The sequence below is a fragment of the Drosophila rhopaloa genome, unplaced genomic scaffold (assembly GCF_018152115.1).
Source record: "Drosophila rhopaloa isolate 14029-0021.01 unplaced genomic scaffold, ASM1815211v1 contig_115, whole genome shotgun sequence".
NCBI lineage: Eukaryota > Metazoa > Arthropoda > Insecta > Diptera > Drosophilidae > Drosophila > Drosophila rhopaloa.
This window is the reverse complement of record NW_025334990.1, coordinates 12375897-12401738: the sequence shown is the minus strand read 5'-3', so window position 1 is coordinate 12401738 and position 25842 is coordinate 12375897. Positions and strand designations below refer to the sequence as shown.

The 25842-nt window shown below is 37.9% G+C and overlaps 2 protein-coding genes across 9 annotated transcripts in view; both read right to left on the bottom strand.

Moving 5' to 3' along the window:
* The window catches only part of LOC108040610 (SH3 and multiple ankyrin repeat domains protein 1), a 67866-nt gene extending 55217 nt beyond the window's left edge, over nt 1-12649 (bottom strand). Inside the window, 1 exon segment of the mRNA XM_017118131.2 lies at nt 11620-12649. The gene's annotated coding sequence lies outside the window, so the exon portion shown is untranslated.
* Nucleotides 12650-20881: 8232 nt separating this feature from the next.
* On the bottom strand, nt 20882-25746 carry LOC108040603. 8 transcript variants are annotated; one of them, XM_017118119.2, is made up of 9 exons: nt 24707-25324; nt 24251-24567; nt 23669-24195; nt 23163-23608; nt 22855-23083; nt 22664-22723; nt 22516-22581; nt 21868-22446; nt 20882-21808 (listed from the first exon to the last, which is right to left on the bottom strand). In XM_017118119.2, exons 1-9 carry the CDS (start codon nt 25052-25054, stop codon nt 21048-21050), a joined length of 3333 nt encoding a protein of 1110 aa, XP_016973608.1. In that variant the 5' UTR covers nt 25055-25324; the 3' UTR covers nt 20882-21047. The 8 variants fall into 8 exon arrangements, with proteins under 8 accessions (XP_016973608.1, XP_016973611.1, XP_016973606.1 ...); XM_017118122.2 differs by lacking the exon at nt 24707-25324 and adding an exon at nt 25476-25644 and having other exon boundaries at nt 21868-22581; XM_017118117.2 differs by having other exon boundaries at nt 21868-22581.
* Between the last annotated feature and the right edge of the window lie 96 nt (nt 25747-25842).

Here is a 25842-nt window from a genome sequence, read left to right as displayed (position 1 = left end):
CGAAGAGGAAAAACTGAACAAGGTGGATGGGTTAGAAATGGATCCAAAAGAAAAAGTAAGGAAAATTCATCAAAATTCGACTTGAGCGGCATGAGAAATATCTTGGAATATTCAAACCAAATGTTCAAAAAACAAAATGTGAGGAATAATTAAATGGTCCGAAAGATTTAGGAAATCAATGAAAGGAAAATATATTCCAATAAATAAAAAACATTTCAATTAAGTTTGAACTAAATATTAAAACCTTACATATAAATAAATAGTTGAGATTTTTTTGTGTGGCATGCAACTTAAAAATACGCATTTAATTGAGTTCACATTTCATAAAAATTGAGTAAAGTCTATGCCTTAAAATATATGTTGAAAAATACTAATTGGAAATAAAGCGAAACTATACTAAAGCCATAAATATCTTACAATTATATTTATTGTCCAGAAAAGCAAAACCAAATATTTGATTATTGCAAAGGTTATTTATTTGTATTGATAGCTTAAACCCATTTCGTTGTCTTTCAACCTCCAGCACACACAAAATTCCCACATAAATTATTAAAGCCAAAAACCAAATTCCCAAACATTTATCTTGATTGAACCCAATCGCAATTCCAAGCTCCACTGATTGACATTGATTTAATTAATTTGCACAAACTTTGTGGCCACCCTACAGATGATGTTGAATAAAATTTGAGTGCATTACCAACGACCTTCTTGCGGTTCATTCAACTTTCTTTTGCTGAAAATTGAATTGAATTTTGGCCGGGATCGCAGCACTTGCCGCCCAAGAAAATGGTTATTGAGTGCTAACGGACACGTAACGTTGGCGCTAAGCTAAAAGCGGCTTTTTAATGCGTTCCCCCAAGAGAAATAGAGAGAGAGAGAGAGAGAGAGAAAGGCTTACCAAGAATGTTGGCCCAGACTCGAGACTCTGAAATTTGTTAGTCAGCCGGGGAAAAAAAACCACTACCACAAACCGGTTACCGACCTTTAGGAAAGTTGACCAGCAGCCTGTTTCGTGGCTAACACATTTTTCGTGTTAATTGTTTTGATTAAAGTTCGATTTCCCAACCAAAATGATCCGGCACTCCTTCAAAAACATCGTTTATGTCACCCAGCCAAACATCCATCAACTTGTCCCATCGTTTGTCAATCAATGTTTACCAAAATTTATTTCATAATTATTTATGAAAAATTAATTGTCGACATTATTTTGATTTGGCAACTCACTAAGTCCAAAAAAACGTTGCGTGGACACCCACAAAAATCGATAAATGGCCAAAAGTTAGACTGACAGCTAGCTGGCCATGTGGGTCCAATCTGGCCAAAATATATACACAGTTTGAAATTGAAGTTTCATTGCTGTTTTGGCCACTTGTCATGGGAATGGGATAGGGTATGTTTATTTCATTTATAAGTAAACAACATTTTCCCCAACTCAAACTCAAACTCTTAACTAATTTTCAGGTTTCAAAGCTTCTCCTCTTACTTGTTTGTACCTTAACTGACTAAAGCTGATTTGGGCTTTGTTTATTTTGTTTCTCAGTTTACATTTCAGTTTCGTTTGAATTATTTGTTTGATAGTTTCGTTTGAAAACGACAGAAACAAGACCCATAGAAAAAACCTTTAAGGGGATAATTATTATGAATGATTTTTAATTCGAGGCAAAGGCCCAAAGTAGAAAATTTACATGAATTCCAGTTGTGTAAGCGTGTGTATGCCTGTTCTGTTGGTACCTTTTATTACAGAAAACCGCTTGGCAAATATTTGAACTACGTTTTTCGTTTTTTGTTTGCCTTTTTTTCCTTTTCCACTTCTTTTATCCTATTCATTCATTTTGACGCTTTTGTTTGATGTGCCACTTGTCGTCTAAAGATTCTTCGTCTTTTTTGTCTTCCTTATTGCGTCGATTAAAAAACCTTCGTCTACTCTTTTACGTTCTTTTTGAATTTTTTTGGCGGGCATGTATAAATTTTCGGTTAAAGCCCCTAATTGCGATAAACTGTCGACCGATAGAGAAGCTTAATTGGGTTCATAAATGGGACATAAATCGTGTAACTGAAAAACGCATATGAACACTTTTATGGTTTCTGAGTAAAGTTCGACGCGGTTGTATGAATGTACCAAATTATTGCTAATAATACAAACTACCCATTAACAATGTTTAGTAATTTATTTGGCAATATTTCGTTTTTAGACATCATGTGTCAGTGAATAATTACATTTTATTGCTTTCAAGCCTTTGGGGTTTTTTTTGCTTAAAGAATAAGACTTTGAAGATATTCAGTGTGATGAAAATAAATATAGTTAATGCTTCCAATAAAACAACTTTGCAAACTTCATTATAAAGTAATTGCTTTAACATTACCATTAAACAAATATACTTTTCAACACACATTTTTATATTTTTTTATTAATTGTTTACCATTTTAGTTCATTCTCAGATCCATAAAGATTAGATTTCCTTTCAAAAGGTATTTTTTCACAACAGGATGTTGTTCACACAACAGAACCACGCCTTGTCCTCATAAAAAAAATCTTTCCAGTCACATAATCAACTTTTTCTCCTGAAATAAAAAAAGGAAAGAAATGCCAGAACAACAAACACACGCTCAAAGTCTCCCACATGGAAACAGGCGAATGGGCCAAATGTGTTTATGTATCTTGTATCTTAATGTGTACATCTTGTTGTTGGCCATATACGTTCGTTCAAATTGCCAAGGCTATGAGCACACACACACACCAAATAAAAGCAGGCCCAGCCATCGACGTGATTTGCATTTTAATGTGGAAATACGTGCGTTTGTATCTGTATCTGTGTAGATGAGCGCAGGATTCGTTTTCATATTTTATGGAAATCGATTACAATTCGAAATTGTGAAGTCCAGAATGGGCAAATTGTTAAATGAGCTGCCAAAACGACTGCAGTTTGACAGCCAATGCAATCAAAATAAAGACATATCGTTTTTCACTTGAATTAACAAATCGAAATAGGCTTGATTTGCTTTGTTTCTGATATTAAGATAAATGTCTTATAGATTCACTTTAGCATTGAATATTTCTTGCCATGTATATAGGCGTATTATTTATTACGACTTCACACATAAACTAACAATACTTTTTAACACAAAGAAGTGTTTTAATTCTTAGCCATTGTTTCTCTTTAAAACTAAATATTAAACTTTTACATGTTTTCAATACGTATTTCATTCTGATGCTTAAAATCCAAATTGAACATAAATCGGAAATAAACCTCAAAATATAATTCACTTATGAACAGTTCAAAAACTAAATAATAAATTCCTTGCCTGCCTGAATCTAATAAAACGCGAAAAAATCCCCATGATGGCAAATATGTACACAGCCACGCCCCCTTTCCTCCACTGGTCTGATACGCCCACTCATTACTGTTTATTAGCCATGCAGCTGAGGCAAATTACGCAATTTGTTGTTTAATTTTGTGAAAATTGTAAATGCCTTTGCCTCGCGGCCTTTTTGCGTTTAATTAAGTCTCCTAGTTCTTGGGCCACCCCCCTTAGTTGCCATCCCCCCTCGCTCCCCACTAATTAGTCTGGGCAGCTCTGATTGATTACAGTTACCTAACTGTTGCTCCACGGTTTCCCAACTGCGTCAGTTTGTGTTGTTACCAATGCCACGCCCTTTTGGGCGTTCTGGGCTTCGGTTGGCAAAAGCCAGCTTCACCCAGCGCTCCGTTAATATTCTATTAACGTATTTTTTTATGATTACTCTCTTGCCATTGGCAACACACAAACGGGTTTCCAATCACCGCGCGAAGCCCAAGAAAAAACTCTTCAGCAGCACTCTACCTCCACTTTTCAAAGAACACGGAAGCCCCTGTCCAAGCTTTTATTAAATTTCTTTGAGTTGCTGCTCTTCCACAGTCAACTTCTCCATTATCTTTGCATCTATCACTCGGTGGAGGCTCTTGATCGATCCATTGATTGATTGATTGATTGCTGGATGGATTGCGACTGTTTGTCGCCGAAGACTCGTGCGGAAATTGTCTTGAGCCCTGCATAAATAGCACTGGGCAACAAGGGATATTGATTGAAAAATATATATCATCGTCAAAGAAAAACAAAAATATCTTTAAAGAAAAAATATAGCTTTATATTTAAGCTAACCTTCCAATTTATCTTTAAATATTTGCCATTTTTCCAGACAACCCCAATCTTGTTAGCCAGTGTTGATGGGCTTATTTTTTGTGCTCATTTCTAAAGCGCTCGGTGTGCCAAATATTTTTGACAAATGCCGCTCAGCTTATAAAATATTTAAGCCAATTTTTCACTTCTCTAGCGTATTTTTCTCTCCACTGTTGTCATTCTTTCAGTAACATTTTCTGGGTTGGCGCATTAAAAATTAATTATGAATTTTCTGTGTTTTGATGTGGCGTCCTTATCGTCACAGGGGAACCGAATTTGACACAAAACATTTGCTAAAGAAATGAGAAATTGAAGACCGGCCAAGGCACACCCAAAAACAAATTCCTCACTTTCGTTTTGTCCATTGATTTCTATTTGATTTCCATTTCATTTAATTTCCTTTGGCTTTTTGTTTCGTTTTGACCATTAAAGTGCTGTCCAGTAGTTTGGGTAAGGTTCGTTTTTTAGCATTTAATTTTGTTTTATTTCAACGGCGGCACTTTCTAAACAAAATTTTCCGAGCTGGAAAAATCACGGCCAGGCTTTACGCAACTCATAATTTCAGTATTGCTTCTTCACTAATTCCGCACTTTTCTGTTGTTTTTCCCTCGCACATTTCTCGGCCATTTCGCTTTGTTTTATGCCTTTTCAAGCGCACTCAGTGCTCTTGGCCAGCTGCAATTAGCGTAATTTAGTTGCATTTAAGAAGCGGAAATAAAACTATAAAGTTTTTTTTTATACTTTGTCGTATTTTTTTTTTAAGGGAAAAGAAGACTGGGAAGGCAGTTCCGATTGAAAGAAATTTGTTATTGTTTGCGGTTATTATTTCGCTTACTTTTTTCCTCGACTTTTTCAGCTGGATTTATTCATGGGGAAATTTATTGTAATTTTAATTTACTGTTCGTATTCTTTTGCCACTTCACAGCTTTAAGCTGTCTGTGTTCTGGCCCGATTAAAACGTTGAAAATTTCATTTTAATTTGATTGTGGAAATTATTACAAATTAACTGGATTTTGCTTAGAGCCAAACTTTAATTGAATTCACAGATGAGAAAGTTCTATCGCAACTTTCTTCATAATTCAACTTTCTTCTCTGTTAATCCCCGTGCTCATAATGCCTCCCCCTTGAACCAGCTCTTTATTTGTTCAACTTTGGCACGTTCCTGGCTTCTACTCTTCCTATTTGTTGGCCAAACTTATTTATTGCATCGCCAACACCTCTCCCTTCATCCTCCCACAATAAGCCATGAATGTCGTGCGAAGGCTCAGCTAAGACAAAAAGAAAATTCCATCGTCTGCCAAAGAAAATGTTAATTTACCACAATTGCAGCCGATTTTGCTTTCTTCCCTAAGCCATAAGCCGTAAACATTGGCTTTTGTTGCTGTTTTTGTCATGGTAATGCCGATTTGATTTGACTATGATTACGTTAATAATTTCACAAATCACTGAAAGGGATTGCCAAGAAAAATACAAAAGTTTAAGGGCACTCAAACTATTTTTTAGGATATTAGTTGCTTCATTTCTGTATTAAACTAGTCTGAAATATTTAATTTGCCTTTTTACTACCAAATAAAGGTTAATAACATTCTTTATTTATTCTTATGCCAACATTATACCATGTATTGGAACTATTTATCTCCAATATATTCCTTCGAATATGTTTTAATTATTCATATTTTATATTGTAATTTTTTTTTGTTTGTTTTTGAATTCCATTAAAAATTGCATCAAAGTAAAAACGGAATTGTTTAGCACAAAATCAAGAACAAAATTATTCAAAAGCCCCAAAATTAGCATAAAGTTCTTGAAAGAGAAGACTTTGATACACAAGCTTGTTTGCACACGTATCCCATTCTATATCCCAAAGACCCCGTTTTCCCCTTTTTTTGTTGGCAATGAACCGAATGAATTGACTTGAGCCAGTTAGCCTTGACTCAAAGCCGTAGAGGAAACGCGCGTGGCAGATTATTGCAAAACTTGCGCTGAATTATCAAGCGCAACTCCCCCACAGAACAAACAATTATACAATTTGCAACTGAAATAAAAAGTTCTTAGCAAATATGCATAATATATGACAGTGGGGGATATTGATAGGGCTTTTCTTGGCGCTGCTTATCGATACCCTCCAGAACTGAAATCCCAACTGAGCTCAGCACAATTTACTTGAAGTACTCGAAGTAAACGAATGAATCATTTTTGCAAAATATTTTTAAAGCACACTAGAGATAATAATTCTGGCATGGTTTTACAAAGACTTTATCTCTTTTTGAATTATGTACATAATAATGATTTGCAAATTATCAAACCTATTTTGAGTGCAAAGTGGAAGTTGAAAAATGTATAAGTAGTTTTGATTACCTTTATTGATTCTTTGCTTTGTGAAAGGAATAAAAGACATAAAAATCATTTTGTATTGTAAATGTCGTTGATTTTTATAGATAGTTTATAAGTTGCGTTTTTTTATTAATGCTTGATTTTCCATTAAAGCTTTTAATGGTTTGAGATAACTTTTAAGTGATGCATTTAAAACAATTTAAATACATATTATTCAACAAAAGCCAAATTCAAGAGTTAACAAAACACAAGCCTCTAAATTATTCACGAGGCATACTTTCCACTTGAAATATGTTTTGCTATAAGTGCACCTGATTTCTGATTCACGCCCATAATGCGACCCCAAAAAGAGCTTTGCATTTTGCGTTTTTGGGACATGTCCCTTGCATCGTATCTATAATATGTGAGCCACATTTAGTGCTCGTACGTGTAGTTTTATCCTTGTGCCAGATTGATTTTCCTTGCTGACTTTCCCACAGCCCATCCTCTTTGGTTGTTGCTTTTGTTGGTGCGCATTGTGGTGGCAGATTCTTTTTTCATACGCTCCATGCTCTTATTGATTTTTTCCTTCTGCTCATTCGCTTTTTTCTCGTGCGGTAAAGCAAAAGGAAAATCGTTTTTCTGTTCGATATTTTTTTTTCTTTTTTAATTGCATTATGCAGTGAAATCACAGGGCGACAAAAGAGGCAGGGGCCAAAGTTAATTTCATTTGCGAGTGTGGACAGGATGCAGGCGAAATCAGAGTCTGGGGCTTGGCTCTGCCCATTGGATCCCATTGTTCGGCCCGTCAAAAGTTCGAACTTTGCTTTTAACTGATTTGCCGGGGGGCGGGGTAATGCGATTGAGTTTTCCCAAACATTTCCGTTCATTGCATTGTTTGTATTTGGTTCAAGGATTTTTCACATCTGTTAGGGAAACTTTGGAAAATTGCAGTCAAGTAAAAGCTAATTGAAGTGCAAAACACAGAAACATTATATAAAATTCTTATGAAACGGAAGTAAAACCCTTTGGCGGTCTTTTTACATATTGGTACTTAAATATTAAATTTGCCTTTTTATTCTTTTTATTGAAGTAGTCAATATTTCTTTGGATAGAATAACTTAAGACTTGACCTTATATGTAACTTGTTAATTTAAGTAAGGATGAACTTATTGCCAATATTTATTCTATCCTAGCACCTGGACAATTCTAATTATCGTAGACTACACAAATTCAAAGCTACTTCCATTAAAGTCAAAAATTCTTGAACTGTCTTTACTTTTATACTTTTTTTGCAGTTTTCTTTTGATTTGTTTTACCTTTTTCCATTTCCTTTAATCTGGTTGGCCATAAATCTGCGTTGGGATCATTAATTTGGACCCGCTTAAGGGCTTTTATCCGGGGACTTCATTTCTGTGCTACAATCCGTTGCACGTGTCCCACTTTCCCCCACTGTTGATTCCCTTTATCACCTTCCCTTATCAGTGCAGCGACAGACAAAGACGGGCAGAGGTACACAGACAGAGGGAAAATGCCAACTGTTAAGTTTTTCCAGCTTACCAGAAGTCGGTAATATTTTCACTCCGCACTTCGAGGGAATTCCCGAGTTTTGGGTGAGAGCAGGATGGCCAGAGAAATGGGAATGGGAACATAAAAAAATGCTAATCATTTGCTCATTAAATCCGCATCATCCGCTGCCGACTTCGCTGCTAGTGTTAATGACAGGACACCAGCAGGAGAAAAGAGCCGAAAGAACTCCGGAATAAGTGAGAGATAGAAAGAGATGTACTTTGAGGCCCGGGCAGGCCGCACAGCTGTTCTGGGAGCCTCAAAAGTTCAACGAGAATTTGGCACAAGGCAAATAAATAAAAAACAAAAACAACGAAGAGCAGCAGCCAAAGAAGCAGGAGCGAAAACCAGAAGAGAAATAAAGTACGAGCAGAAGCACGAAGTTGAGTGAAGGGCAAGTGAGGGGCACTACAGGAGATAATAAAGTTGACGGAAGAAGTTACTTAGGTTCCTGATACAGTAAAAATATAGTTTTATTTAATAAACACTTAAATATCTATCTTAGAAACTTTTATTTTTAGCTTTGGAAAAATTATAAAACTTTTCCTTGAAAACTTTTTTGTTTAAGATTTTCAAAATAACTACAATTTAAACATTATTTTAAACATACTATTATACTATTATTATATATTATTTTTCGGTATCAGAAACTTAAGCGAAAATAAATATGCCTGGTTATGATAAAGGAGATTTGAATCTAATTTCGGGCTTACAAAGTCTAATTGTGTAACAATCTGTTCATACCTTAATTGATTATTAATTACATTTGATCGTTCTTTGAACCAAAAAATAGCACAATAATACTTTGCAGCTTACGGAGTTGTAAAAATTGACTTTTTCCCTGGTAGTCATCTGACTGTGTTGTAATGTGTTAGCTTTACCGTACCCTCCCCGGTTGGGAAAATCCACCCAAACCACCCACCATCCCCATGCGCAGACATCTTAACGGCCTGTGAAATATTAGGCCTGGCCCAGGAACTGGGATATGGTCCTCCATCAGAAAAACAAAACAGGCCACTGGGATACATAAACCGGGAGTGGGGTCGAAAAAGGGGGGAAAATGGGCCGGGGTGATGCCAAATCATCTGTTTTAAATCGATTTTCCTTGTTTTTGTTGTCCTTTTTTCCTTTTCTTTCTCTTTTTTTGTGTATGCTTTTTTATTTTCTTTACACTGAGAAAACCTCTGCTTTGGTTTTGTTAAAGTAATAAGAAAAAAATAAATAGTAATTAAAATGAGGGCATTTTGATGTATATATTTTTTTAATATACCATAGAACAGAATCAAAATAAAAAAAACCACAACATTTTTTTCGCAGTGTACTAGTACATTTGACTTATCCACCAACTGTAAGAAAATCTTAAGCCCTTGGGACATGCGAAAGAAGGAAAACTGCGGCAGTCATTGCCTCTAATTCAGGTCTTAAATTTTCTTTTCGCAAAATATAATCTAGAAAAAATACTCCTACGCCCACACTGAACTCCCCTTTTTTACTATCTGGCTTTACGAATCTGTAGCTCCCCCTCGCAACTTAATTGACCCCAAAAATAGCAACGAAAATTGCTTTAAATTTGTTAAACTTCAACGGCAGCCAACCAATCTGAGATCTACGCCTACGGTACCGAAAAGAGAGGGCGATAGAGATTACTTTGGAGAGGGAGCCAAAGAAATCGAACGAGGCATTTTTGCTCATTAAATAAATCAAAAATTGCTTGGGCTGCTCAGTTGTTGTCCATAAAAGTCGAATTTCTCGACTCGAAGCGTTTCAAATGAATCGGAATACTCGTAATTTATGCAAATTGGGCGAAATGTTGGCCAAAATCTTGAACAAAAATGTCACTTTTTGTGGGCCAAGACGAAAACAGATTTATTCGGAAAAAGAAAAGTTGTAAATTGTATTTAATGGATATATCCAAAAACACAAATTCAGTAAGATCACGCACTTTGGATCACAAAACTTTGGGAGCTGTAAAAATTCAATTAAAGTAGAAGAAGCCAATGATCACGTTTCTTATTTAAGGCGAGATACGAGAATATTTCAATATTTAAATTATTAAATAGTTCTAAGAGAAAAAGAAATCTGGCGAACAGAAAAATTCAAATCAGCGTCCCATTTTCTAATGGTATAAATCTTCAAATGTAAATCTGTCTTAAAATAAACCTAATTCCTATTCTTGGTTAATATATTATTTTAAGAGTTTTGCATGATTTTATTTCCTTTGGTAAACGTACACCTCAGACGAACTGTAGGCGCAGCAAATGATATCAGATTTTTGAAACAATTAAGCAGCCGCATCCACATACAGCAACTACAACAAAAAGCAGCCGCTGACCCAACTCTCGGATCTCAGATTGTTCTCCGCTCGCAGATCTACGTGATATATGTAAGCCCTCTCATCCCGCTCATACATCACCGAAAAAGTTAAAAACAAACTGTGTTACGTGCCACAAGCGAGCAACTATCAGATAAAACATGATCATAACAGCACATATACAATTTTAGCTATTTTCGTGGCGGGCCAGTTTGAAATTTTATTGTTACGCTTGTGTAACAACAAAAGCTACAACAAAAAGCAATAAGCCCCAACAAGAACCAGTCACGTTATGAGTAAGTTAAACAAAAACAATTGAGATAACTGCAGGTTTTGGGGAAAACGGGGTAAGGGTATTGAAAACAGAGGACCGTGCAATTTCCAAATCACTTGCAAAGAAAACGAAATTTATAAATGCCTTTTTATAAGCAGAACCACTCGAGTGAAGGTCCAAATTATGGTGGGCATATAAAACTGTGCGATAAAGAACAAAAATTCGCACAAAAAACCCAGAAGTAAACGTGAATTCGTTGCAAATGAGTGTGCTTTTACGACCGATATTCCCAAAGTGAATCTAAAACTGCAGTTAATACAAAAATATTAGAAGATTGTTACATCAAGTTTCAAAATACAACTCCCAAAACCAAACTGTTGTCGGTATTACTCAGTTACAGACAAAGGTTGATTTCTTTTAGCTTTTAGAATATTTTAAGTATAAGTTGCAAGTCATTTAAAGATGATAAAACCTATTGGTAAATAACACTTGTCATCAAGGTGTAACATTTTCTTCAAATCACTAAGAAATTTCAGTGTCTAGTGCAATGAAGTCCATATTATGATGACGGTTTTTGTAAGACTTTTGAGAAACTGATAGCGGTGTCATTTATAATTTTAAAAAAATATTGAAAGTTTTGCTTTAGATAATCCAACATGTTATTTACCAGGTAATTTTAACAACGTTTTTTAAGTTCATACAAGCCTTTACCCTCTCTTTTAGGGTAGCTCACCTCACTAAATGGCCATTTTCACAACCTACTGACCATGACCATGCGAGGGGCTCCCAATTAACGGTGATCAAGGCTAAGGGTTAACTGCTACACCGACTTTGATACCACCAATTTGCGAGGGTGTCCATGGGTGAAGGTCAAATGGGGGACTATAAAAACGCGTTTACTTCAACGCCACTTTATATGCCTCTCAGGTTAAACTTTAATTTAATTTATTTTCCGGGCAATCAATCGGCTTGTGGGCTTTTCACAGTTACTGACCTTTTTTCCTCTGTTTGCAATTTTCCTCAAATTCGTTCAGTTTCGGCGCAATTTGTTTACTTTTGCAGTTTATCAGCGTGGGTTGTTGTTGTTTTTTGGGAGTTTTTCGTCCAGTTTTCGTGCTCTTTTTTTGGGCTGGGTATTTTGGGGCCCCGAAAAAGGACGAATTCTATATTGGGCTCGCTCTCTCTCCGGCGAAGTCTCTCTTCCTTTTGCTCCTTGCGCGCGCGCTCTTGCCAATTGATTTTCACTTTTGGCGATTGTCAAAAAGACGGCAACAGAAAAATAATAATAAACGAACAACGCAGGAATTTTCACTTGTGCCACTTTTTGCGGCCGCCGTTTTTTTTTTTTTTTTTTTTTCACCTTTTTGTATTTTGTTTGCTGGGAAACGGGTTTAAGAAATTCCTACTACGTTTTTTCCTCTCTTATTCCTTTCGTACGCCTTTTTCCTACTGACTTTTGCATTTTTCTCCTTCTCCGAGATGCTTACACACACACACACTGGGACACACTCCCACACACACGCACCGGCCAAACAACAAAAATTCTTTCGCTGTCTTTGATTTTTGTTTCTTTTCCTTTTTGGCTTTGATTTTTGCTGCTGCAAAGGCGAACCGGTTTTTGTTTTTATTTGTATTTTTCTTCGTGTTTTTGCACTTCACATCGATCGGTTTTTATTTTGTTGTTTTATTAGCTGCAGTTGGCAGTTTTTAATTCTAATAATCACCACAATTATTATTTTTGGGCGATTTTATCTGAATTCCGTGCACCGTTATTTCGCACGCACACATACAGAAGGCTGTCTGGCACCGTCTCGCTCGCACACTTCTTGAGCCTGTGCGACAGAAAACGCTCACAAAACGGTTTGTGAAAAATATTCAAAAATTCGATTGTTTCAATATTTGTTTTATTCCGGCGACTTAACGGTTACCGATGTGCTTTAAACATTTTGAACATTTTTACTCGCGAAAACACTTGCAGCACATGCTTATTCAACGGTTGAAAAGGCAATAACAAAAATCGTAGGTAAGCGGTCTAGAGGTGGTAGAGTCTCGATTGGCCTCATCGACGGCTTTGGAATATCGTTGATTTTTCATCTCTAGTTTGCGAGAGAAAGTTGGAATTGGAGAGAGGTTTCTGTTAACCGATTGAAGCAAGAGGTTCGAGTCTGCGCTTAGTTCTTATTCGATTTTTTTGTACTTCTGTCCCACTCATTTTTCGGGTATTACGAAAATTGTTTTGTTGTTTAATATAACTGGGGCTTATTGGGTAAATCTTAAATGTAAATAGTTTTTCAAATATTATATTTTAAACTGATTAAATTCCTTAGACCCCCGATTTACAAACACGTTACAGTTCTCTATCACGCCATTCGTCTTCCCGTTTATGTTTATAGTTATAAACGAGTGTATCCTAAAATTTTCTTAAGGAACAGCTGAATTTTATTACTGGACAGAAATAGAAATAATACCATTTTATTTAAATTGTAATTTTTTTTATCAATGTACCTTTTTAATAAGCACTCTGATAAGAACAAAGTGGAGACTTCAACATTCATTAACATAAAACTTCTAACCAATCAACTGTTAACCGCAACTGTTAAGACTCTCTCTCTTGCTCTTTAAAACAGGTGCTAACAGCTCCTTAACATTTCGGCTTAGCAAACGCGGTTTTTGCTGGTCACTTTCGTCATTAGTTGAAAAACATCAACAGCGGCGGAAAATCAAACGCCGCCCCCGCCCACCACCCACTCCCCCTCGACCACCTTGACTATTTTCTTGCACAAGTTCTGGGTCACTTGGGCCTTTTTTCAAGCATTTCCTAAGGTTTTTCCCCAATTTTCCTTGGGCTGGTTTTTCATATTCCTGTCTTAAAAGGGGAGGGGAGGGGCCACGTGCGGCTCATCTAGCGCCTATGTTGTTGTTGCCTTTGGGAGCGACAGCTTTTCTTTGCCGGTCCATTGTTCCCAATTTCCTAGTTTCCCATTTGTTTTTTGTTGTGCAAGGGTTATTTCCACAGGCGCCTTAAATTGTGGTTTTGTTTTTATTGCAAAAACTGAAAGTCCAAGTGGATTTTTGCCCATTTTTATTGGCCCACAACGATTTGAGTCTTGCTAATTGCCAGCTTCAAAAGATTCTTTAGTGATGTTATGGCCACTTCAGAATAAATTAAAATTTCTGCATTTTTAAAGTTTGGCCTTCTGCACTTAAAAGTTTTTAACTTTTTATAAAATTCCTCACATACGACTCTTTGTAAATTAAAGCAAATAAATGATGTGAATAATAACCAAAAAAAGAGCAGTATCGAATCTAGTTTTAAATTTTCCTCCCATCCTGACAAAAGAAAAGATATCTTCTTTATATATAATTTTCCACCGATTAAACCTAAAACTTCAAACCCATCACTCATTTCGCTTTTCCCCACTCTTCTCAATTGACTTGATTTATGCAAAACTATGTTCCTCCTCAGTTTTGCGGGAAATGAAAATGTTCAGTCAATAAACGTGAGCCGAAAAATGATGACCCTAGAGGTCACATGGAGTTCGCTTATTATGAGAAGGGGGTGGCACTTTGTATGGAAAATTTGCAGCGTGGCCAGGAAAATGCAATTTCACTGATGCCGCCGATTTTCGGCTCTAATAATACCGTCCACTTGTGTTAGAGAGATTTTCTTTTGCACTCTGCAAATTTCACGCATAATTAGATAAATTTTTGATTATCTATCTATCTTTGAAGTAGGGCATATTTTTCCTATTGGAATATACTTATGTATATAGGAAGAAATGTGCATAAACTTTTTTAAGAGTCATAATGTTTAATTCCTAAAATGTAAAAATGTATATATTAATATTAAACTTGTAATGCCCTGACTCAAAATTTAAACAGAAATCCATTTAATTTAAAATTTACAGTCTCCCAAATAAGCAACAAAATAAACCTTGGGATATGAAAGACTTAAACTAATACCCATTCTAAAACAATTTATTAAATGCTAATTGAAATTGAGATTCCTTTCAGATTTGATACCGCTACTCCCAGCATTACTAGCTGTTGGCAACCCAAATACTTTTCGTTTTGTATCTTTGGTGCGTGCTAACCTAGCAGTTTGAGAGCCACATGTTACCATAGATGTTATATGTTGCCAGTCAGTTGCTTCATGTTGCCGAGCGATTTATGAGCCAGCTATTCCGTTGCAACGTGTGCTGCTGGTGCAACATGTAATGTGCATGACACGCCCCCCCAAAACCTCTCTGCCTCCGCCCACCGCTTTCATAACTTGCACAGAAAGATGCTTTGATATTTACACTTGGGACAAAAAGCACCTAAACATATTAAATAATAAAGAAACATTTTCCCTTTTCAGAATTCTAAAATTTTTGAATTTAAGAAATTATTTAAAGAAACCATTTTATGAATTTTGATCAAAAATTTATTGTAGTAGTAATATATGCATATAAACCAAATTTTAAATGATATCAAAATATCATTTCAGAATTTTATTGTAATTGCAATATTAAACTTTTTATTAATAATCCTATAATATCTAATTTAAACTAAGGTTTTTTTTTGTGTGGCCCCAATGGGTGGCAAATCTCGGGAAAAATGAAAAAGCGGCAGCCGACGAATTTACAATAAATAACAATCAACAGCGAGGGTGGATAAAGGGGGGAAAAGCTGGAGAGTTAGAGGTGCAGGCGTTGAATAAAGCCCAGCTGCAGAGGATCGCACTCTATCAAACAAAGGTTTTGGGTCCGCCGTTAAGCAGGAAATTCAAATGCAAAAAGCCAGATTAAAATATACTATTACATGACTTTTAATCTCAACATTTAATTGAGACTTTAGATTTTTATTAAATAAGAATAAATAAATAAATAATTTCATTAAATAATACTATTCGAATTTATTTACATTTTTAGAGTTTATTGCAGTTAAAATATTTTGTATCTAACTTTTATTTTTAAAAATTTGTAAAACAAAAAGAATAAACAAAACAATGTCTTTGCTTTTAAACTACCGCCTATAAAAATTGCATGCCTGCCAACGGAAAACTTTGCATACCGGTTGCTAATGTATTCGAAAAGCTTATGATCTGTGAATAATTACGATAGCCTCTTAGCAAATGGTAAAATAATCAAAAAAGCTCCCCTTTTTTGTGAAGGATCGCGGATCATTTTCTGCGGCTCAGCAAAGCAGAAAAATAGGGGGAGGGGGGGAGAAAAAAAAACAAGGCTGGCAAGTGAAAGTCCAACGTTCGGCCGCTTCGTTCACATCTCACTAACCTCGTGATTTATATATTTGGCCCAAACCGGCTGTCTGTAACCCCCTCACCCCCCTCCATCACCCTCCGATTGACTGACAGTTGGACAGGCGGCTGGATAAGGGGCGTGGCATGCGTTGCCTGCATAATGAAAACGTTTGCAGACAGCCCAAAACGGCAGCTGAAAACAAATTTGCATACTTAGGCGAAGAGGAAAGTGAAAATTGCATCAAATATTTTCCAGGCCAAATGAGCGAAAGTAAATCGCAAAAAGGAGCAGCAAAAAGTGGCAGAAGAAAATCGGCAAACAGGAAATGCATTTCAAAGCGTTTGACCATTTGCAATGCTGTCTGAACTGATATTTGATATTCAAATTAATTTTTTCTTTGAGGCAATTATGTAACTGGATTATGATTGATTATGAAGATTATGTAAATTAAAGTCGAGGAGGCATACTGAAATATTTCAAATATTTTACCAGGCAGCTTAAGACTATAATTAAATAAAGCGTAAATATTTCATAATTGGAACTGCTTGGTTTGGATTATAGAATATATTATTTACGGTTGAGGTACAACCCGTCAATAAAATCAAAATATTTTGAGAGTTTAGGAACTCGGCTTAAGCCAAGAGTAAAATGTAAGAAAATATTGTAATATTAAATGCTATTTAAACTGCAATCCATAATTTTTGTTTAATTACTAAACTATTTAGAGACAAAAGTCCTTAATTATAATCAATTGTAAGGAACTGAATGATAATTTAAATAGTCATTATAATCATAGTTAAAGAATCTCCTTTTAGTCGATTTCCAAGACTGTCAAACTGTAATAAGGTAACGAGAAAATTATGCAAAATATTTCGTAGACAAAAAGCAACAACCAGAAAAGGAATTAAGTAATAAATTTATGTTAAGAACCAACTGAAAGCTGTAAACTGTCTCTGGCTGGCCAGGAAACCAGCTTTTCCCCCACCTTTTTTTTCCGCCCGTCCCCTTATTTTTGCTATTTCAGCACTTACACGAATTACGCGACCTGAGAAAATTGTAATTCATAATATTCCATTCTGGCGGGCTGTCTAACAAATCCTTGGGGACCGGCATCCTTGCTCTTGCTGTGGGATCTGTTTTGTTGTTGCTAAAAATAGCACATGCCTCAAGGTTGCCGGGCTAAGGCGGGTGATGGAGGTGGAGATCCAGAAGGTTTCCTTCTGCCACCGCTGTTCTTCCTTTAACGTGTCAAACTTTGGCCAGCGCAGCTCCCCCAAGACAGTTAAGAGATGGAATACAGAATACGGAATGAGGGTGGTGACAGGTGAGCGGAGTGGCGAAAAAAGGACAATATTGCAAAATAAGTTGATCAGATATTCACAGAGCTTGAAAAACTTGAAAGAGTCAGGAAATATAGTGTTATTTACAAGGCAAAAAACAAAAATTTCAAATAAGTACACATGTTTTTACGATTTATATTTTGTTTAGAAAGTATTTTTCTACCTATTGTTAAGCTTTAATTAATTAACAAATAATAACATATTTTAATTTGTTCATTATAACATAATTATTGTTATCACTTTATGTTGACTGCGATTCCAGGTATGTTCCACTACGTCACATCACATGAACTATTCAAGTTAAAAAACACAAAACGACACTGAATTCGGTATGTAGGATAAATCACCCATTAAATCCGGATCAGTGACACCTGCGTTTTTCCATCACGTGAATGCAAGGTAGTGGCCGATTTCCAGAATCGTGATATAAAATATAGGTATTCCAACTAATGTGTATTCAATAGGAAAAAAAACAAATGGATACAAACTATTGAAAAATTTAAAAAATACATATAAATTTAGTTAATATAATACAACTTCTAAGAGTATATATAAAATTTAGTGGTAAAAAAGTTTTAAAAAGAATAAAACTTTAAATAAAAATATACAATATTATAAATTAAAGTTACAAATAAAATAGGATCTGTTAAAACACAGGAAAATAGGGAAGCTCCCCATTGCCACTTTTTCTCTTCCAGGTGCAATCAATTTTTGGCGTAATCAGATGGTTGACTTAATGTTCCTGCTCCTGTTTTTTGCCTCCTCACGATTCTGCTTCTCCTGGGGAATGCTTGCCCTGGAAAAATATTGAAAGTGTCAGACACACATTAAATAAAAGAAGCAGAGATAAAGTGGGTGGAAAATGGGTGAAGAGTCCGCGAGATTGCAATGTAAGTGGTATTCGCTATTTTCCCTCCGCTTTTCGCCGTGCACTTTCACATCATTTGCATGTTATTAAGCGCCATTTGATGAGGGACTGGCTGTTGGCAGGAGTGAGGTGCATTTGTAAAGCAAACTATCAGAAATTGCCCGATTCCTGAACTCACTCTCATTTTCCTTTTCCCAGGAGTATGCAAAATCAGAAGTGCAGCCCCCCCTTTTTCGGACAGCTTTTCGCTCGAACGCTTATTAGTATTTGTGCAAGGGATTTGTGTGAAGGATTTGCGGTGTCTTTTACTAGGATGTTGAATTTTCTAAAAAGGGGTTGGCAAAATCGTAAAGGAGAGGTGAAAACCTCAAATGCGACACATTTTGTGAATGTGCAGGATGTTCATGCAAGAAAAGTTTTAATGCAAGGGATTACAGTTTTAGCAGCACTATAATAAACATTTTTTAAGTTCTAAGGAACGGGAAATTAGTGTATTATATTTTGGCATATATTTAAAGCTCGTAATGGATATTTATTAAAGAGGAAAATATAATCTGAATAAGGTTTTTTTTGCAACGCCTTTTTTTTCCAAACTTGTAATTCAAGATTTATTTTAAAACATAATTTTGAGATAGTTTTTTTATTGGTCTATGGAAGTTTTCGTTGTTTGGAAGAACCTTAAATATAATATTACCTATTTAAATTTAATTTAATCTCTCTCGCAATAAATAAAAATCATTTACATTGAGTCCATAAATTAAAGGAGTTCAACCTGGTTAACATAAGCCACCAAATGTGCAACAAGCTTGCCAAAAAAATTAGGCTAAACACAAAATAATAATAATAAGCAATAAAGAAACGCACATGGTGGCTGTTAGCTGGTGGCTGACCCAGTGGGTTTCTGGTCCGACAAATTGCCACAAATTAAGACCAGCTCGAAAAAAGGTATAAACCAAATGCTCCCGGCAGGTGGTAAGCGAAGCGAAACTGCAACTGCATCTGAAATTGCATTGCATTTGCAACCAGCAGCCAGCTAAAGACATTTTTAAATCAAATTCGATTTGGGTCTTGGCATTTGGCGATTTACAGAGTCTGGGAATCGCCCGGCTCTACACAATATTTTCCAATTGCGTAACTCGCTGGGAAATGATCAAGGAAATATTCAGGATTTTTTTGGGTAATAAAAAATGTCTCCGAAAATCAGATTAAATAGTTCCAGTAACTCAGCTTCCTTTGATAGATATATTTGGCTGTAAAGTTGTTAGCCTTTATAAATCATTGATATCTCACTTTTATTTTATAAATTAACTGATGAGCTTTTATATCACTTTATACAGTTTTATAAATTTAATTAAGTTCTCAAGTATCCTTTTTTAATTAACTTTTTCCCTTTTTATGTTTGAGCTGCTGACAAAATGTTATGAAAATAAAAAATTTATTATGAATAATTTCAGAATTTTCCCAACGATTTAATGTTGGATAAATAAAATAATTGAGATCAATGAAACTAAAAATGTGGTTCACATTCATAGAAAATCTTGTACAAATTATCACTTTTTCTTAATCACCGAACTTGATCCTGCAAGCTAATCCTGGATGATCAGTTATAACTCTGGACGATCTGTTCGTGATCACGTTTAACGCGCTACTGAAGTCCCAAGAAGTCCACAATGTCGGTATTACCCTTGACGCCATGAAAATCCAGAGATATACATAATAATGTCGTACTGTACATAAAATGTAATAAAATATATGACTGATACTTATGCAAAAAAGAAATCACAAATAAAGAAAACAGTTTTGGCTGGCCAAGTACCGACAATGTTCCTTAGCGCGATTCGCTCTGCAATTTGCTGACTAGTCAAAAGGGTATTTAACCCATTAGTGCCTCGAAAATAAATGTTTAACAATTTGTATGTTCATCAAATATATATTTAAATATGGTTCATTGAATATCAATTATTTTAAAACCCATAAAAAAATGTATAAATACAAATCTATCTATTACCAAATGGGTATATGGTTATAAATATATAAACTACATGATCTTTTTTAATTATATTTAATAATTAAAAAAAAAACATACATTCCCTTCAAACTGTTTTAAATTTTTAAAAAAATTTGAATAAATTTAAAATGTTATGATATTAATAATAAACATAAGAGAACCCTATTTACATAAATAGAAAAGGGTATGATATTAATAATAAACATAAGAGAGCCCTATTCAATTAGTAAAATGTTTTTCATTTGAAAATGTGATTCCATTAAAATTGTTTTTAATTTTATAATCCTTCATAAATGGGTTAAATTGAACTGTATAAAATATTAAAGCATTTACCAAGAAGATCCAAGTTATATGGAATTATCTATGTATATACATATCGTGTATATGCCCCTTGGAGCTTTAATGAAATTGTAGCTCTTTGTTCAAGCTTGCCTGCAGCGAGCTGCTAAATGCAATTCTAAGCAGAATTGACTGCAGACTACATTTTGACAAACCCTTAAGGCAAGGCAACCGTGTGAACACTTACGGTTATATAATGCCAGATAAATCCGCTCTCTGGACACTCTTTTCCAACCAACGCATTTTGGGCAGAATCACTTTTATATTCTACCGCTGGGAAATATTTTTCTCACGCCGCCATGTTTCCTGTTTTCCTTCTGTCCAGTATATATGTAGACCGGCTTAAAACAAATCAGTCCATGATAAGGTAACCTTAAACCCAGACGTGGAATTTGCTCAGGTTTGCAACGAAGCGTTCTCTAAATTCCCAGAACTTGCATTTTACTTTTGGCTGTCAATTTACATAATTCATTTCTTTTATTTTAATGAAATAATATTCCTTTTAATTATAGTTATAATCACCAACTTATTAATGGCTTTCTTGAACATATTTACAGAGATGTGATCTTAAAATGTCATCATACTTAAATGTAACCAAGATATAAAAATAATATGTTTTTAATCCTAGTGCTTGCTTTGCGTTAAAGAGGTCGCGGCTGAAGTCGCTGTTGATGTCGACGTGGCCGCCAACTTGGAAACGGGACCAATGTTAACCACTCGACGTACGGCAGAAGCTCCAGAAGATGACGATGCTGATGATGAGACCACGGCTCCACCCGGCACACGATTGGCAACCATCTGTACTGGAACTTGCTTAATTCCGGCAGCGGATTGGATGTAGATGTTACGAATAGGGGTCTTCCCGTCGCTGGAAACTGTTTTTGGAGTCCCTCTTGGGTTGCTATTGATCACCTGGAACTGGGGATACGTCTTGTTGGACACGTTTCCCGCTTGACGGAGAGTTCCTTGCGCTAGACCAGTAGCCGTGGGTTTGATGGTCTGCACATTGACGGTCTTAACACCGCTAACCAATGATCCTGTGGCAGGATCCACCAGCAAAGGACTGCTGGAAGCTGTGGTCGTCACTCCTCCAGTCTTCGGACTGCTAACAATCCTTATGGGCACGCGGTGTGCACCAGGCACCATATTTCCCACCGGTTTCATTGTATTTCTGTTGAGATATACAACTTTATTTTGTCCGGCAACTGTTCCTCCAGGCGATTGGGTAAACAACTGGTGGAGGCCCTTGTTGAGCACAATATTGCCTGGCTTAGTAGCCCCACTGATGCTTCCACTGCTGGTGACTATGCCTGGCGGTTTATTGGCCTCCTTAATGATCTTCTGGCTTATTATAAGCGGGCTCTTATTGGCGGGGCGAATGGGGGCTGTGAAATAGTAAAAGTTATAATAAAATACCAACCAAAGAATCGATGCTTGGACCGACCTGGCTTAACATCCTTATCCACCTGTTGATGCTCGGGGATGTTGCCTTCGTTGTCGGCAAAAACAATTGGCATATCGATAATGTTGGACAAATCCATATTTCCTGACGGGCTGTTGTTTGCTGTAGTGGGCACATTTTTGGTAAGATGCAGCATCGTCATGCCGTTGGCGTTTTTGAACACCGTATACTTCTGTTGTCCCGTCGCTGAAGATGAACCAGCTGCACCCGTAGATGAGCCCGCTGTTGCAAACTGCTGCGTTTGTCCCGTGGGCGTTTTTAGTGTGAAAATCTGCTGGCCACCAACCGATGAACTGGGTAGCGTCTTCACAATGCTGCCAATGGTGGCGGTGCTGGTAGGTCCACCTCCTGCCTTGTTCATCGTGTAGTTGATAAGTTTGCTCTGCGACGGAAGCGTTTTAATCTGTACAAACTGGTTCGATGGTATCATCTTGATTTTGGTCCCGGCGGCCAAATTTACGGGCGGCAGCTGCTTTCCCAGAACACCTGGAGTGATCACCTTAGGTAGGGTTGCGGATCCTCCTGCTGTTGATTGCGCATCTTCGTAGTCCAGGGCATCATCTAGTATGAATTCAATGGATTGGTTTAGTTCTTCGCTGCTCATTTTTGGTTTGTCTGAATGAGGTGCACCTTTTTGGCTACCAGAGCCAGCCGAGCCACCGACATTGGGGAGAGGGCGAGTGCGGGGTCTTCCAACTGAAGGGGGTAGAAATGTTAGTTGATGAATCGGGGTTGGCAACCACAAGTGGCACTAGTAAAAGACCCGTGATGAATTTACCCTTTCGCTTGGCAGCAAACGGATCAATGAGGCGCGGTGGCTTCGGCTTGTGGACGCGATCTTTGGTCGATGGATTAGTTTGATTGGGAATGGCAATGGTTACGTGGTTAGAGGGTTAACATGCGGGATGGATAGTAGGATGATGACATTGTGCTCGATAAAACGTTCAAATTGGTAAAGTTGGTACTCACTATGAGGAACAAACTTTGACTTGGCTGGCTGACCCATTGGATCGTCCTGGCCGCAGTCAACCTTCCGCTTGCGCATCTGCTGAACAGCCTTGTTCGCATTTCCATCAGCAAGAATGTGAGTTGGATGCTTCTGCTGGCGTTGGTACCCTTGCTGGTGCATCAGGGACGTGGGCATGCGGGGTCCAGGCGGATTGCTCAGGGTTCGGTTTACAAAGTCGAAGACCTCCTCCTGTTAAGCGATTGATATTGGTCATATAATTCATAATCAATATAATTGATATTTAAAATTTTGCCTCCTTTAAACTTACCACCACCATAGAATCCACCATGGATTGTGTAACGCCCTCTATGCGACGCTTGCTTTTTGGAACACGGAGAGCATCGTCTGCACTGCCCACCACCACCAGGGAGGATTCGGACTGCATTCGCTCCCGCAAGCCCTCCATTTCCTCCTGGCTGGTGCGAGCTGAATTCTGTCCAATGACAAACAGTATAGGTGCTTTTATGTCGAGCATGCGATCATCGGGTGTCCCACGCGGACCACGGATCGTGTTGTAAGCGAATCCCATGCAAACCACGCAAGCCACGCTTTCTGAAAGTGCAACCTGCAGAGCCAAGGCTGCTCCAGCATTGAAGCCGACAAGAATAATGCCACGATTAGGGTTATCCGTGCGCAATTCGTGGATCCTGACGCGTGTGAGGGACACAATGGTCTCAGCCACCTGGTCCAGATTCTGATTGCCCATTCTGTTGTCTAAGGGGGAATTATATTTAGTTAATTAGCTAATTGTAATTTTTATAGTTATAAACCTACTCGTATTGGGCAAAGTGATCTGCACCACCTGAGTGATGGTGGCCAATGATTGGTACCACTTTTGCATACGGTCCGATACTGGGCCACTTGTGGGCATCGTGGGCAGCACCACCATGATGGCGTTGTGCGTTAGCTGACGCCCCTTGGGCAGAATGTTTGGTTCCCATCGCTTTTTCATCACCGGTGCCAACAGCTCCTGGCTACTATTCAGCGGCCTACCAAACAACATCTTATCCACCAAAGTAGGCAGCTTTGTCTTCAGCGTCTGCAGAATTTCCAGGTAAGAAGCCATGTAAGAGGGCGACAGGTGCTCCATTAGTAGAGCATGAATCCACTGTGTGATGCGCGACTCCCAGGCCACGCTGGCCATAGCTTTGCGCATTCTAGAAGCGGATTTGTCCGCACTGACCCGTCGGTGGATGGCCTCGTGCTGGCGTTTGTCGTTGGCCAGACGAGCTAACTGATCCTGGTCCAGAATGGAGCAGACTTTCTCGAATAGTGTTTTCTGCATGGGTGTCCAGCCGAATCTATAGAAATAACATTGATAACCAAGTTTTCAAATGGGTCAAACTAAGTACTCACTGATTCACGCGCGCCACCCAATCTTGATCATCAGAATTGTTGTTTTTCACGTATTTAGCAATGCGGGCACACTCGTTCATGGCCTCCTTGGCGGCAATATCGTCGTATGGAGGTACATGTGCCTGCTGCAGCTCCGCCAGCTCCTCGTGCTGTGGATAGGTGTGACAACTGGGACACTGCGGCGGATGACGGACCAGGATGTTCCTGGCAGGCATTAGGCCATTGTGTACATCGCTGCGAGTCGGCGGATCGCGCATATAGCTGTGCTCCATTTTCTCGCAAAAGGAGGACTCACTGGGCGCCGAAATTGTGCTGGACTGGTGGATAAAAACTTGGATTAGTAGTGTTTGCTGAAGGTTAGTGGGAATATTAGTGAGGTGAGTGAATTGGCGATGGGACTCGGGGAACATGCAGTGCTGGTTAATGGGTGATAGAATGCCTCTAGTTTATCATTACACTCTCGGTTGGCGTGGAAGGCGATGTGATGATCAGGGCGGGCGACTTAATTGCCGGCGGAGCCTTTGGGGGCGAGCTGACTTTGATAGATCCCGTCATCGAGGCCGCACTGCCCAGGGAGCCGGCCTTTACCACATAGTAGGAGGCACTTGTTCCGCCCAATAGCGTATTGTTTGTTTTTGTTGCGGTCGCCGCAGTCGTTGTTGTTGTGTGTGTATATGTGGTGTACGTGTTTTTGCCCGTTCCAACGCGGGTCATGAATTTGCTCGGGCTGTAGGTGATTATTGAGGAGGTGATGGCCTCCGTGGATTGGGTGTGATTCCCGCTGGTGCTCGCCATTTCCTTCATAGTTTATTTTCAATTTCGATTTTTACTGGCTGCCCTTAGTTGATTTTCTTCTTCTTATACGTTGTTGTCGCACTTGCGGCGCTGGGAAACAGCTGAAATGGCCACTACCTATTGGCCTTTGGCCTAAACAAAAGTCACACGCGCCTCGCACCGATTTTAACCAATTTTACCAGCAATTCTTATTGATTTTCTGGTATTTCCTAGAGCACTACGCGAATTTTCTTTCTTGCAAAATATGGCGTGCCTGATGGGGGTTGCCACATCTCTGGCGGAAGCATGCGATCCGGCAACTCCGTGACTACCCCGAACCACAGTCCCCGCGAAAATATTTATGCTATTTCACAACAAAAGGCCAGGCAAACGAATATGTATCATTAAGGACCTGCCGAGGACTTACCCCGCCAACCAGGACACTACTTACACTCTCGCTGGGCGTGGGGCTTGTGGGGGCTACCAGCTCTTTCTCGCCTTCCAGCGGCTGGGCCGCGATTTTCTGTTCCTCCTCCTGCGACACATTCTGCGCTACATTCCCGCCGCTCTGCACGAAATTATTAAAGCACTCGAAGAACGACGACATATTCCGATGTGCGTTCGATCAAAACAAAGACTTATTTAATTTTTGACAACAAAAACGCAACAAAAATAATCTGAGCGTCTAAAACCGAGTGATAGGGGCTAGCGTTGCCACCTTGTTCGACAGTTGACCAACACCGCGGCGTGAAAAAACAGCTGATCAGATTTGTTAAAGAGGGAAACTTTCTGAAATTTCGACAAATTTTGGAAAATTA

Excerpts from the sequence above, each read along its gene's own strand:
- LOC108040603 (XM_017118117.2), bottom strand. The coding sequence starts at position 25,054 with ATGAAGGAAATGGCGAGCACCAGCGGGAATCACACCCAATCCACGGAG. Across the intron at positions 23,609-23,668 it reads GATCACTTTGCCCAATACGA|ACAACAGAATGGGCAATCAG; the intron begins GTAGGTTTATAA and ends ATTCCCCCTTAG. Across the intron at positions 21,809-21,867 it reads GGATAAGGATGTTAAGCCAG|CCCCCATTCGCCCCGCCAAT; the intron begins GTCGGTCCAAGC and ends ACTATTTCACAG.